The sequence below is a fragment of the Neomonachus schauinslandi genome, chromosome 6 (assembly GCF_002201575.2).
Source record: "Neomonachus schauinslandi chromosome 6, ASM220157v2, whole genome shotgun sequence".
Taxonomy (NCBI): Eukaryota; Metazoa; Chordata; class Mammalia; order Carnivora; family Phocidae; genus Neomonachus; species Neomonachus schauinslandi.
In genome coordinates, this window is record NC_058408.1 from 63,887,945 (window position 1) to 63,902,718 (window position 14,774).

General features: G+C 48.2%; 1 protein-coding gene across 1 annotated transcript in view; it reads left to right on the forward strand.

The window, feature by feature from the left end:
• The window catches only part of KIF26B (kinesin family member 26B), a 442,436-nt gene that overhangs the window by 208,601 nt on the left and 219,061 nt on the right, over nt 1-14,774 (forward strand). The window contains exon 4 of the mRNA XM_021689868.1: nt 3,074-3,240. Within this exon, the coding sequence (XP_021545543.1) occupies nt 3,074-3,240 (167 nt within the window). The remainder of the gene's footprint in view (nt 1-3,073; nt 3,241-14,774) is intronic.

The following is a 14,774-nucleotide window of genomic DNA, read 5'->3' on the forward strand; positions in this document are numbered from 1 at the left end:
GCTGGCTCCCACCCAAATTATCGTACTGTGTCTGAAAAGGGGGTACTGGGAGGAAGGACCATGTAACCAGGGACCTGGACAATTTCAATTTTATATAGTGCTTGATTTCTTTTAAAAAATGTTTTCTGGGGCACCTGGTTAGCTCAGTCGGTTTAGCATCCGACTCCTGATTTCAGCTCAGGTCGTGATCTCAGGGTCCTAGGATCGAGTCCCACATCAAGGTTCTGCACTGAGCGTGGAACCTGCTTGAGAGTCTCTTTCCCTCTGCCCCTCCCCCAATTTGCGCATGTGTTCTCTCTCTCAAAATAAATAAATAAATAAATAATATTTTCTAAGATAAGTAAAATGTTAACATTTGTTGATTATGGTACTGGATCTATCCCTATGTGTTTTATTATTATTTGGTATTTTTCCTATCTGTTTAAAATTTTTTTAATTAGAAGGAAGGGAGGGAGGGAGGAAGAGGGGGAGTAGGAGCAAAGGAGTGGCTACCACTGGCCTAAGAATCAGGGGCCTGTTCTCAGTTTCACATTAGCTTGGGCAAATCACTTCTATGCTCCTGGGTCCTTACTTAAGAAAAGGAGTTTCAAAGAGGCTGATCTTGGCAGGCCCTTCTAGCTGTAAGACATTCTGTGTTTCTGGTTTCTAAGAACAATCAATTATTGAATCATTCTACTTACAGGTTTGGGAATTGAGTGTCCCATGTCCACAAATCCTCACTTTCTTTTAAAAGTAAGAGATCCAATCTAGCTTGGCAAAGATAGCCACTAGCTCTCTTGAAGGAGGCCAGTACATTGAAGTTCACTTGCTGAGGGACATTTCCGAAAGCCAGGAGCCCGCAGGATGCTTGCGTTCGTCCCGGGCCAGACTTGGGAATCTGGAATCACCTAGAAACCTGTGCCTCTCGCCACTCACCACCCACATCCGAATGGTTTCTCTGCAGATTTGCAGGGTACCTGCAAGGGCCGATCATACACAGTGAGACAGAATCCCATTCCCGTCCTTCCAAATTTCAGATGAGAAATACAGAAATGAGCAGGAAACTCCACAGACAGATCAGATGACAGCCACGTTCATGAGCCCGTGGACATCCGTGGTGACAAATGAAGCAATGCATTCAGCCACTGCTATACTGACTTTCTTCAGATGTCTCTGTGTGCTGAAACCAGTTTATGGGGGCGCCTGGGTGGCTCAGTCAGTGAAGCATCTGCCTTCGGCTCAGGTCATGATCTCAGGGTCCTGGGATTGAGTCCTCTCATTGGGCTCCCTGCTCAGTGGAGAGTCTGCTTCTCCCTCTGCCTCTGCCGGTCCCCCTCCTTTTGTGCTCACTCGCACTCTCTCAAATAGACAATAAAATCTTTAAAAATAACTAAAACCAGTTTATGTATAGTAGATTGTAACTACTTGATGAAAAAATGATGGTGCTGTGATAGCGGGGGTGTTTGCGGACATTGCTGGGAGAGATGGCATCCTGGAACACAGGGGCATCCTAAGTGCTGCTTAGCGGTGACATCGGTGTGCACGACGTCGTCCCTCCGGGAGAGTGGCAGCTGGTCGAGGGGAGCCCTCACCCCACAGACAGCAGCGGAAGCTGGAGGAGAGGTGATGCAGGCCCCCTGCCTGGGCAGCAGCTCTTGCTGAGCGCATGGAATGTTCCCCAGGCCCTGGGCTCGTTTTGCTGCCTACTCCTCTCTCATGTGGGTCAGGTTTCCTTACAACCCGTCAAGTGAATGAGAATAAGAAAGTATGTGTTGGCAAAATTTCACCTGAAAATGCCAAAGCTTTCCAAGTAAGGGCATGAATTTAAGCAAAGTTTCAAGTCAGTGGAGCTCAGAGTAATGGTTACGCCACTAATAATGAAAAGTACAAATGTTTTTATGTTCAAAGGTTAACAAATGGGACTCTTTCACTGGCCTGCTAGCCTGCTCAGTTACAAAGTAAAAACTGTTCCTGATCTTTGCTTTATTGCACTTGTATTTTGTAGGCAATTAGGAACATCTTCCATTCAGCATTTAAGAGGTTCTTTTTTAAACTAAAGCTTCCTTCCTTCCTTTCTCTTTTCTTTCTTTCTTTCTTGCTTGCTTGCTTTCTTGCTTTCTTTCTTGCTTTCTCTTTCTCTCTCTTTCTTCCTCCCCCTCCTCCCCCTCCCCTTCTCCTTCTTCTTCTTCTTGTTAAACTAACATTTTCCCCCTTTTGTAAGTGGACTAAAGTTTTAAAGTAACAGTCTTTCCAAATAGCACACTTAGACTTTACCTGCATAATTATTATATTTGTCATGGAATTAGCACTTCTCAAAAGTGTATTTCTACATGAGATTTTCATTTTGCTCAGACGTGTGCTTCTTTCTAGCACATCATGTGGATTTAGATAAAACGGCCCCAGCCCGTCCACTGGAACCTCCGTTACAAAGGCAATCATTGCAAACAAAACAGAAGCCATGTATCTTAAAGAATGAGTAGGAAAATCAAGTCTGTTGAAATGATCTAAATCCTCCCAAAAAAGACCCCTTGGTAATCCACAGTGGCTGTATTTGTTTCTACAAGCTTCTCTTAGTCATTTGTGGACTGCTTACAGCAAACAACAACAACAAATAGTGTTTTCTTTAGAATTCCTCACATTCTCCATTAGCAGGTTCGCTTCTCCTTTAATAAATGATACCTTGGCCCCTCTCGTGTGTCAGCGTTTGGGGCCAGTCCTGGTAAGAAAGCTACCTTGGTTGATACTTCTGCTCAGGTCTTGGGCTGCAAACTGTGGATAATGGTTCATGCTTCCCTCTCCAAATGGACAGGAGACACTGGCTTAATTGAAACAGTGTCGGGGGTAATTTTATTCCATTATTTTTAATGAAAATGAGGAGGTCTCCAGGCTAAAACGCTGGAAAATAGCCTCTGAGAAGCCCAAATCACCCCCAGCATGCATGCAGCGTGTCCGTGGCCCCCCCCGCCCCCGGGCACCCCCTCACGCCCCACCCCATGCTGGGGGCCCCTCCCCCCAACAGAGTGGTGCCGTCAGCCGTGTGCGGGAAGGGCAGTGAGCCACAGGTAACAAGCTCAGTGTCCATTTTCCTTGTCAGATCTCCCAGCTGATGACAGAGACAGGCCGGGAGGGGCTGACCGAGGCGGTGCTGAATCACTACAACGCGGACAAGCCTTCGGCCTGTGGCATCCCAGCCTCCCAGGGCTCCTGCGTGGTCAACGAGACTTCGCCAGGCCCCTCGGTGGCCGCTTCCTTCTTTGCCAGGTAAGAGAAGCATCCGGAGCTCACTTCTTTTGGGCCGGTCCATCTGCTTAGCCCCTCGTGGGGCCGGGTTAGCTAAACCACTAGCAAGAGTCTGGGGCCGCACTTGGACTTCACGCTTCAAGACGGGGTTCCTCAACCTCAGACTGCTGACAGCTGGGTCCAGACGACTCTTCCGTGGGGGAGCTTGTGCCCTAGAGGATGCTCAGCGGTGTCCTTGGCCTCTCCCCGCTGGACTCCCATCGCATCCGCGCCCCTTGCTGAGGCCTCCAGACCTCCACGTGTGTCCCAGCTTGAGAGCTCTAAGAATACGAGGCTCTCGCGATGTCCTCCTGGGACGAGGACTTTGGTGGGTCCGGCCCCGCGGCTGGTGTTCCCAGATTGACTTTCTCATCACAGAAAATGAACTGCTTAAAAATGAGCAAGGAAAGAGTTGGCAGGGTTTTTTTCCCCCCGTTCTGGACAGACGGGCTGGATAGTTACCATATACTATCCAGCTAATCTTAGGGCCTTTAAAAACATGAGAAACCCAAACGAAAGGTATTTCAACAATGTTTTCTGCCTAATTTTAGCTGTGTGGCCGAGACAGGGCAGGAGACAAAGGACAGCTGAGCAGAAGGCACTTTGGGGATCATCTAATTCAGTCTCCTTCTTTTATGAAGGAGCAGACTGAGGACCAAGAAAGTTAAACTATGAGTTAATTTATAGCAAAGCCAGAAATAGAAACCAGATTCCTCAGCTTTATTTTTCCCCCCCCCTGTGACTCATTCTTTATTTGATCCTCAGAACTTAACTTTAGAAAACTTTTTCTACCTAAGAGGTGCATGTTCCTGGGTAAGCAGGATATAGAATAAATAGCACCAGATCTGAGACTGGAGGAGCCCTGAGGTCTGCCTCGATGTCCTCGTCTATAAAATGAGGACAACACTCCTCGTCTAAATTGCTCTGAAGATTAAGACTGACAATTGTAAGTGATGAAGTACTGTACAAAAGGCGATTCGAGATGGACTTTGTATGTCGGGAAGAAGGAATATTACATGGTTTCTCTTGTTATCCTCATGAGCGGTGCCATCCAAGCACAACTATGAGGACGGGGCTCTGAATAGGAAGGGATCAGGTCAGAGGGAGAACAGAGGCCAGTGCCCTGGATTAGTAACATCCACAGTGAAGACGGCACAGGGGCTTGTCGGAAAACTGGCTCTGAGGGTCTCATTGTGCCTTGGTGCCATGTTTATTGTCCTGTGAAGAGTTGGGCCAACCTGGGTGGATGGGAAGTAACAGGAAATGCGGTCGTCTCTGCTTATCCACTGGACATAAGCTCCAAGACCCCCAGGGGGTGCCTGAAACCGAGGACAGAGATGAACCCTGTATGTACCGTGTTTTCCCCTATACCGACATGCCCGTGTTAAAGTTCAGTTAACAGCTGAGACACAGTAAAAGGTGAACTGCAGCGACTAATAATAAAATACAAGTTATCACAATATATTGCATTAAAGTTAGGTGAACATGGTTTCTCTCTTTCTCTCAAAATAGCTTATTGTCCTGTCCTCCCCCTTCTTGTCATGGTATGAGATGATAAAATGCCTATGCAGCAAGATGACGTGAGGTGGATGACACCAGAGTTGTGGCCTGGTGTTAGGCTACGCATTCACCTCTGACGCTGGGTCAGGAGGAGGAGCATCTGCTTCCCACAGGCGGTTGACCGCAGGGAGCTGAAATCAAGAAAAACAAACCGCAGATAAGGGGTCTACAGTATGTGTGCACTGGCCGCCTGCCAGTGGGCGCTGTTGTATTAGTTCTGTCTGTACGTGAGTTCCTGTGGGACACTGAGCAAACCAACTGGGAGGCCATGTCCGTGCCATTCAGGGAGGGAATGAAGAGGTGGAACAGAATATGGGGAAATGCCACAAGCACAGAAGATCCCAGGACTTAGGTGGGTTGTGAGAGCGTGTCCGCAGGAGGGTGACGAACGTGCTGAGGAAGTGGGAAGCCACGTCATGGCAGGGTTAGTCCAGAGAAGATGGCCCTCATCTGTCTCACTATTGTGTAAATGAGGAATTTGGTTGGTTCTATAAAACACCCAAGTATGTGGGCAAAGGCTGAATAAAACCTGATGATGGAGCTCAGCTCAGACTCCATCCAGCTCAGCTCTCCCAGCTCAGAAAGAAGGAAAATTTGCCCCTAGCTCAGACCGCCCCGGGAGAGAGTGAGGTCTCCGTCCCTGAGGGAGCTCAAGCTTACAACGGGTGACCGCCTGGGCTTGATGCTGCAGAGAACATTTACTGCCCAGATGGGGCTTGACCTCCAGTGCACCTTCCTGACTGGAAATACTTTGAATGTGAGAAGCCTCAGCTCAGATTCCATCCAGAGACTTTTCTAGATCAGCTACCCACAGAAAACCCCAGAAGCAGGATTGGAAGCAGAAGGAGCTCAGAGGTCAGGGGCTCCTGATGGTCAGTGTTTAGGGAGAACAAGTGTTTCCTGCTACCAGGAAACCAGCAGTGTTTTAGAGCAGGGGCAGCGTGTGGACTCGAGGCAGGCTGGGAAGGCCCGCATGCTGGATGTTCGGTGAGCTCGAGGCCTGCTTTCAGTTAATCAGAGGACCATTTCCAAACAAGCCAGCACACACCAGGGTAAGGAATGGCAAATGACAGGCAAGGGCAGCCTGCCCTGAGACTTGCTTGCACGGCCAGGGTCGGAATGGAAACGGCGGGGTGAGCCCAGAGTGGACGGGCTGCAGAAGTCAGTTGTGGGGGAGGGGCCGCACATGATGTTGGCGATAAACCAAGACTGGACGGAGTTCAGATGGCAGGGGCTTGTGGTGTGAGCTTTCAAAGGGCTGGAAAGGATCCATAGGGCTGCCTGAATCCTTATTATTACTTTCTTTGTGGTGAATGCTGGTAGCACTTGGAGCTTAATGGTTTAAGGCATTCAAAGCAGTGGTTTGTGTATAAAGGGTTTACAGTGTATAGCGGGGGGAGAAAGTACCATGTGAAAAGAATGATGTTTTATGCACACACGCATGCACACATTCCCTTTCACACCCTTTGCCCTGTTTGCCCTGCCGCTCTCGCCCACCAGAGCTGGGCTTTCACACGTCCCAAGGAGGGAAGCAGCGTAGTAACAGCCTCCGTCACTGATGGGAACCTAGAGCAGAAGACTGAGTGACTCGCTCAGGGTCCAGAATGTTAAGAGTAGGAACCAGGGATGTATCTCACCTCTGTGGATCCCCAAAGGTCCACGCAGTAGTCAAAACCAGCCCAGCTTATGTTGTCAGGCTGTCGATGGAGTTAAGGGTCAGGGGCTTTCTGCTTCGGATCAGGGAAAGCTGCATAAGGTGTTGATGGTACAGGTGGCCTCTGGTAGGGGAGAAATCTGGATCTGTCGCTGGTGCCCAAATTGGAAACGCTCTAGAGGTTGTGGTTTCCTTTGGAAGCATGGGAATGTCTTTCTGCGTGGGGACTTGGGGGCAGAGTTCACTCCTATGCCTCAAACCTGTGCTCATCACTTTGCAAGTCCTTCTGCGAGACCGTGTGATAGAGCTGAGTCCGCAGGGTTCTGGAACCCTCCTTGCAGCTCTAAGTGGCCGGGGTGGCCTGCTCTCACGAGGCTGTGCTGGACATCATTTCGTCATTTTATGGGGGAGGGGTGCCATTTGCCACGTTTGTGGCCAGCGCGGCTGACGTTTCCTGGACAGTCAGTTCGCATCACTCACTGTACTGATCTCCTAATGGGCAAAATCTCCTTTAGTCCTCCGACAAGCCCTGGGAGGCAGATCCTATCATTTCCCTGTTGGATGGATAAAGAAAGAAGCGTCCTGAGGTTGAGTCACTGACCCAAGGCTGCGCAGCCAGGAAGTGGCAGAGCGGGGAGCCCACCCTCATTCCTGCCACATGTGCGTGAGCCCTTGTTGCCCTCGGTGAGAAACAGGCATGATAAGACACATCAGTGTTTTCTTCACCATCATCATGAACTGATGATCATTGTTTAGGAAACAACATTTGGAATAAGTGGGAGCTCTCATTTGTTTGAGGAGACGAGTAGAACAACAGACCCCAGTTTGCCGAGGGTTGTAGACCTCCACTCTTGGCAACATCAGGCTTTCTTTGTAAATGTTTGCTTTCTATGGGGAAAGGTGAGATGGACGTGACAGCGTTTCAGATACAATGTCTAAAAAATTAAGAATTCCAGTTCTGAATAAGCCGTGGTACCTTCGTGGCCAGAGCTATTCCATGTGTGGTCTGTGGGGCTGCGAGGCCACACACCATTCCTGGTCTGGGACAAGCATGGAGGTGGACAGGAAGCATTTAGGAACTTCTGGAAGGCAGTGAACAGTAATTTTATGGCTGTTGGATCTAGGAGCACAGAAGTGGAGCTTGTCTGTATTTTCAAACCCTTTGGTGTGTGTCTGTTAGCTCCCTGTTGGGTCTATCCCATGTGTTAGTGCTTCTCCCTTCCTCCCTCTCTCTCCCTCTGGTTTTCCAGTAACAGGGTTGTTTTGTACTTACTGATTTTCTTCTTGAATATTCTGACCTGTACACAACGTGTTGCTGTTGGTTAAAAATACTGCTGTCCTGGGGTTGGCATCTTCTGGGTAAATGTTGGTGTTCTCAATATCAGGGTGCACTCGGATACATTTTGTGGGGTCCATTTGCTCTGCTCTCTTTCTCGCTTGCCTTGTTCCTCATTTCCTTCCACCAGCTCCCCCAACCCCTTGCCTTTGGCCCGATCGCCTTCTTTCCTGAGGGATGTTATTATACTTCTGTCCATCTTGACCTGTCGTGGGGTTTCTTCCATCCGCGAGTTTAGACCCCTCGTCTCATTACCCACCTGCTTTCTGCAAGCCCTAGAGCATGTCACTGACTCTTCATGACCGATTGGCCCAGTTTCCCCCTTCAGGCATTCAAACCAAGACCCGCTCGGGCCCTGGGGCCAGGGGCCAAGCCGAGCGGTGGGAGGTGTGTCCCGGCTCCGAGGTCCTGCTTCGGGACTGGGTGGCTCCACCCATCACGCCCCTTGGGACACCTCCTCTTTGTGCCGGGCCCATGTGCATGCTATGTGTTCACAGCTATTACTCTTACAGGGACGGCCGTGTCTAAAAGCCCCTGCACGTTCTTGCTGACAGCCGATTCAAACAGTGCCTTGTTGCTCTGGTTAGAGCACGCACTTAACACATAATCTTACACAGTGAAGCCTTTCTTCGTCCCTGGACGTGTGAGCACAGAACAGTGGTCCTTGGTTCCACACTAGGAGTTTATGAAGTCAAAGAAGGATGAGAAGGAGCCATGAAACTGCTCATGGTCCTCTTGTTCTCCCATCAGATACGGTTCCCCTGAGGGACGCGCATGTCTTCCAGTGATCAACACATCAGCAATTAGCACCAGAGAAGAACTATTGCAAACAGCCCGGTTAGTCTCGGGTGATGCAGTCGGAGGAAGAGAGAGCTGGATGCACAGGATCCGACTCTTCCTTGATAACTCACTGCAGAGCTTCCGCCTCAGTTCTGCAGACAGAAGTAAATTTCCATGTTAGTGTCTATTGTAATAGGACGGCACCTACAGAAGAAGAAGAGCTCCCGAGAGCCCACCTCATGGAACTTGTCAGCATGATTATGCTTTTCCTGTTTCTAGCTTTCAGTGAAGCCTGTCATCCCTGTGCTTAACCTCCTTGCCAGAATCTCATTCTGACCCCATGTCTGTTCCTTTCCCCTCCCCCCCACAAAACTCCTCCGTCGCCCACTCCGGCTCCCTGCTGACTTAGTCCGTGGCCCCCAGGGAAGCGGGGCTTCCACCGACTTCCTGTGGGACATTCGTGGTCAGGGTCAGCATGCAAAATTGTGCCGTCTGCTCACGAGACGAGAGCAACAGTTGGAGGGGCAAGTGGGGCTTCAGTGCAGCAAGCGCTCTGCTGGGGGAGCTGGGGTGACTCCCCCGGGCTCCCTCTATCCAAGAGGGCCTCTGTGAATCAGCTGCCCGAGGTACAGTGTGGGTGTGTCTACACCAGCTGCTCCTGTCCCCTTCCCCCCTGGTGGCTCAGCAGGGCCGGGGCAGCAGTTTAGAAGACAAATCTCCACCCTCTGCGCTTCTTGTTTATTTATTCCTGGCAGGTCAACCTCCCTTTTCTTAGAAAAGACTCTGTGGACTTCTCGGAAAAGAGGGGGCTCTGGCTCATGTATATGGATGAAGCAAATTTGTAGGAATCGTACCTGCGTGAATAGGGTTCTGCTTGAACACACATCAGTTGCCGTATGAAAGGCAAACACTAAGAAGGAGCAAATGGATATTGAGTGCCATCAGGTTTCAGGGGGCCCAGGGACAGAGCTTCAGGTGTTCGCTGCATGAAGAAGTAAATTCTTGATTGCTTATGAGAGACAGTGAATGCACTGAGGGAAAATTCAATATCTACACTATTATCCTTTGTGTTCAAAGAAAAAAAAATCCTGAGATGCTTGAGATAGATAACCTGAACATCTGGCACCAACCTCAGCAACCTCCAGAACTATTCTGTTTTGGGGTGTGCAGACCATTACAGAAATGGCATTCATGGCTTGGCCCACCCCATTCGGAGCTGGTGATCTAGGCTGAAGAAAATGACCAGTGTTGGCAGCCCCTTCCCATCTCCCGCTGCAGGGAATGTGTAAAATCGGGCAGTTTCTGATTAAACGGGGCCTTTGTCTTACTGATGGTCCATTGGGGTGTTGGCAATCAGCTCCCCACATCTGGGAGTCATTTGCACAGCTTTGCCTCAGCTAAAAACCCAATTCATGCCTTGGTGGGGCTGGTCGAAGGCAAAGTAAATGCCGCGAGCCTGAGGGATCCCAGTGATTCTTGTCAAGCATTCTCAGGGTTAGACATTCTGGTTCTTTCTGCACATTTTTGAATATCTTTTTTTTTTGACCAGCATTGGGGGGAGGGAAGAAGGGTATGGGAAAAAGAGAAAGAGGAAGTAGTCTGGGGTCGGATCCACAGCCTGCCACGGACATTCTGGACCAGACTGGATCTGGACTTGAGGCAAGTAACTTAGCCTCTGTAGGCATGTTCCTTCTGTTCCATGGCGGCCGGTCATCCCATCTATTTCACACGGTTGTGGAAACGTCATCAAAATCCTGCAGATGATGTTAAGATGGCACATGCTAGGAAGAGGATAGAAGTCTGCACTCCCTGGGAAGCCCAGTGCATTCTCAGTGTTCCCTCTGGAGTGGATGACTTTTGTCATGCCCACCTTCACACTTATGTGCCACTTTTTCATCTGGGCTAGTGACCAGGAAACAGATAAAAGCATACGCTAATGAAATCTTGTCCTCTCTCCATCCATCCGTCCTCTGCTCTTTCGGAACTGACTCCATGCAATCTCATCCTCCCCCGTTAGACCGTGGGAGTGTCAACAAAGAAACAGACTGTTTCCCCTTTTGCTTCCATTCTACTTGACGTTTTTATTCATTTTCACCATCAGCTTTGCAGCCAAATTCCAGCTGTCTGTACCTGAGTCCTCCCTGAGCTGTAGGATCATAGAATTCTTCATCACTCCTGCCTTCCCTTTCCTCCCACTGTTTTCTTTTTTACAGTAGGGGTTTTTCTAGGGCTATAAAACTAAAAGATGAAACCCCCTCAAGAGAGTTAGAAGTGTGTGGTCACTAACTGGGCCCTCCTCGGATGCAGCTCCCGGAGGTCAGCCTCGCCTTGTGGCTCAGTGGTGTTTCCAATCACCAATGGCGCCTGGTTCCTCAGAGGTGAACTGTGCTCTTCAGCCCCGTGTGAGCAGTGTTTGTCCCTGAGGTGTGACGCCTGGTCTTCACAATTGCTGCAGACGTCCTCGGTGGTCACTAGACCAGAGTGATAGTTCTCATACTTACTCATTTAAGAATAATGATAGCCAATATTTATGGAATGTTTCCTATGTGCCACATGCAATTCTGAGTTCTTGACACAAATTTAAACTTCAAAAGCCCCCATGAGTTGGCCGTCTTCTTAGCCCATGGCTTAGATATGGAAACTAAAGCACAGATTGGTGAAGTAGCTTGACTGACATTATGCAGCTAGCCGATGAGTAGGTCCTTGAGCCCAGCTGTCTGATCTCAGAGCCCATGAACTAGAACATAAGCTCCGTAAGGGTAGGGACGTTTGTATCTTTGTTCTTGGCTGAAGCCCTAGTGCCGCAAAAAGCACTCCAGAAATGTTTGTTGGATGAATAAACAAACACTCTTAGCCACTATGCTCTCCTGCCTCCAAAGTCAAGATGGGTTGTGGTGGGTGGGCAATCACGAAGCCTCCGCACAAGCACCGTAATTAATACCAAAGAAGAGAATGGATGCAAAGCACAGCACAGAAGCTACAGAGAAAAACATTTTGGCCAACTGTCAAGGCTGAAGGTTTTTCCGTTACTTGCCATCTGCTTTTCCCCAAACTTCTGCTCAGCTCGGCCCTCCCTTTTTTCAGATCTTTGTGCAGATGCCTTCCCTAACCTATTTATTAGTTTTTATTTTTTTAAAGATTTATTTATTTATTTTAGAGAGAGAGAGAGTGTGTACATGCACGAGTGGTGGGAGGGGCAGAGGGAGAGAGAATCTCATGCAGACTCCACACTGAGTGCAGAATCTGATGTGGGGCTCAGTCTCAAGACCTCAGATCATGACTTGAACCAGAATCAAGAGTGAGAGGCTTAACTGACTGAGCCACACAGGTGCCCCCCCCGACCTCCCTATTTAAAAGTACAACCATCCTGTCTCTGCATCCCTCCTCCCATGCAATACCTACCGTCTTCAATATTAGTGGAAGGAAGGAAGGAAGGAAGGAAGCTCAGACTAAAAGCGAGATGGGCAGCTAAGTCCCCAGATTTTCCTCCACTGAAGTTCTTTGAAAATTTCACATCTTTTCCCATTCAGTTCAAACCCCATGCTCAGGAATTAAATTATTGCTTTAGTTTTAGGACGTTCTGGGGAGATAGCATCATAACAAAGCATGAAGAAGGCATCACTGGGAAATCTAGATTCTTACAAAAGCCCTGAGCACCTAGTAGTCTTTTCAAGAGGAAGATTTGCAAGAGCAGGGTATGTGGCTTGGGACAAACAAACAAAGAGTTAAAACAGAGAAAAGAGTCAGGACTAGCACAATGCAGTAGGGCTCTCCATCTTTCGTCCTGTCTCATTGCATATCTGTCTTTTCCTCCCTTGAATAAACCTCTTTGCTTTCTGTCCCCTGCTTTGATTTATTATTTTAATTCTATAGCTGTCCTAGTGAAGTATGTAAAGCATTTGGGGATAAAATCATGTGGAAGACATTCTAGAAACCAAAGATGTATTATATTATGTGGTATCGGGTCGAGGTTCTGCGTGTGGCTGATGAATCATGTTGTTGATGAAAACACAAATCTGTCCATGGCGTTGTCTATCCACTAAATAAGAAATTGGCTCCTCATCGAGGGGATGGGGAGCAGGACTTTAAGGGATACTGTTATAATAATTTGCTGAGAAACAGGTTGAACTGAAGCATAAAGAGACCAATGGAAGTCTCTGCTTTTTACACTGAGGATGTCCCTGAAGGTGGGATTCTTCTTTTCTTGCCTCTAAAGTGGAAATAATGAATTTTTCCTTTTCTCCTGTCTGATTACCAAGGTGTAAATCTCATGAGAACAGTAACTGTGTCAGATCTCCCCCTGCACTTTGCACCATGCCTTGTATACAGTAGGAGCTCAGTAAGTGAATGTTGAAACAGGGAGCCAGCCGTGCTTGAAAACTCGGGCCTGTCCTGCTTCTCAAAAGAGTAAAGATGCTTAAAGAAACTAAAACTTAAAACAAACTATGGGACTATACTTGAAGATTGCCAAATTTATTACGTTGTCTCAGATTTCTCATCATTCCAAGTACTGGCATTATGAAACATCATGATGGCTAAGTAATAAAACAGAATATTTTTCATTATTGATTTCCACACAGGTAGATTCTGCACACACGATTTCTGACCATCATCTTTTCATTTAGCTTATGCAAAAGTGAATTTAGCATCACACTCTAATTAGATGCTTTTCCTGGCACCTGGCATGTATGTTCGTGAGGTACTCTGAAATTCAGGAAATCTAATTTCATGAGTCTAGAAATAATGGCCTGTGTCATTTTCTTGGCACCCTCCAAAACCAAAGCCTTAAGAGTCCATACTTTGTCCTTTTAAACTCCAGCAAAGGGGGAAAAGGGCCTTGGCCATGACAAAGAAAGAGAAATTTCCTGGCGCCTATCATGAAAAGGGTGTAATCAGCACCAAGCAGTCCACTTTGAATAAATAAAAAAAAAAGAACAAATATATACCATCACTCAAAATTTATTTCTAGTCCTTCAGGTGCTTCAGAAAATAAATGTAGTTCATTTTTCTCCAATGAATTTTCATTTATTATCGTATCTGTCTCCTTGGCACTCAATTTAAAGCAGCAAGGTGGCCTTTGTGGAGAAAGTGGACTTTCAGAAACCTGGCTCTGTGAAATTTTAGTGACACTTTCTAGGGAATAAAAAATACTCAAGTCTTAAGTCCCCGTACATGCTCTCACCACCTGCAAGTATTTAAAAATCAAAATAAGACCTTGTTCCCACCCTTTAGGAGCTCCAGGGGTCAGGGTAAAATTGAGAGAGAGAGGGGCACCTGGGTGGCACAGTCGGTTAAGCATCTGACTCTTGTCTTGGTTTCAGCTCAGGTCATGATCTCAGGGTTGTAGGATCGAGCCCCACATCAGGCTCTGCGCACAGCGTGGAGTCTGTTTGAGATTCTCCTTTTCCCTCTGCCCCTCCTGCTAGTGCTTTCTCTCTCTAAGATAAGTAAATAGATCTTTTTTAATTGAGAGAGATAGCGGAAGAAGGCCAAGGATTACCAACCAGTGTGTCATAAAGTCCGACACTGGCTAGGGTCTGGCTGTCAAGAGCCTCCTCTCCTGGGCCTGTAGTCCCTCACATGTCACTGTCTCCAGGCACCCCCAGGAATTCATGAGATGAACATAACTGGCGGCAGCCGGTCCTGTTGGCCTCAACCCCCTGTGCCCCGCACACGTCATTCTCTGAACAAAATCTTGTAGCTCCCAAGGTCTAGCCTTTGTGACACTGCCCAAGGGTTTTCTCTGCTGGAGCCCACTGCGTTCGAGCATGGGGCTGGCCAGAGCACCAGGGAGGCAGTCCTCTTGGGAACAGCTCCCAAATAAGACTGACAAGAGTTGGGGGTAAATGCCCCAGCTCCCTTGCCCCTTGTCTGGCACATCGCTGAGGCATGGTCCACCCTGATCCTAGGTGGACCTAGGGTCCAGATTTCCTAAGTAGGACTGAGCCCCAGCTGCCTATATCAGCAGCCTGCTTGATAATGTATCATCTGGTGGTTTCCTTCCCTTCCTGTCTCTCACTCCCACTCTCCTGCTGCTGCTTCCTGGTATCACCTGCCAATCAAACCTTCTAGCACTCTCATCCTCATCCAGGGATGCTTCTAAGAAGACCCAGCATAAGATATTGGCAGTATATCCTCATTCACTCATCATCCATCCATCCACACATTCACTCATCCATCCATTCA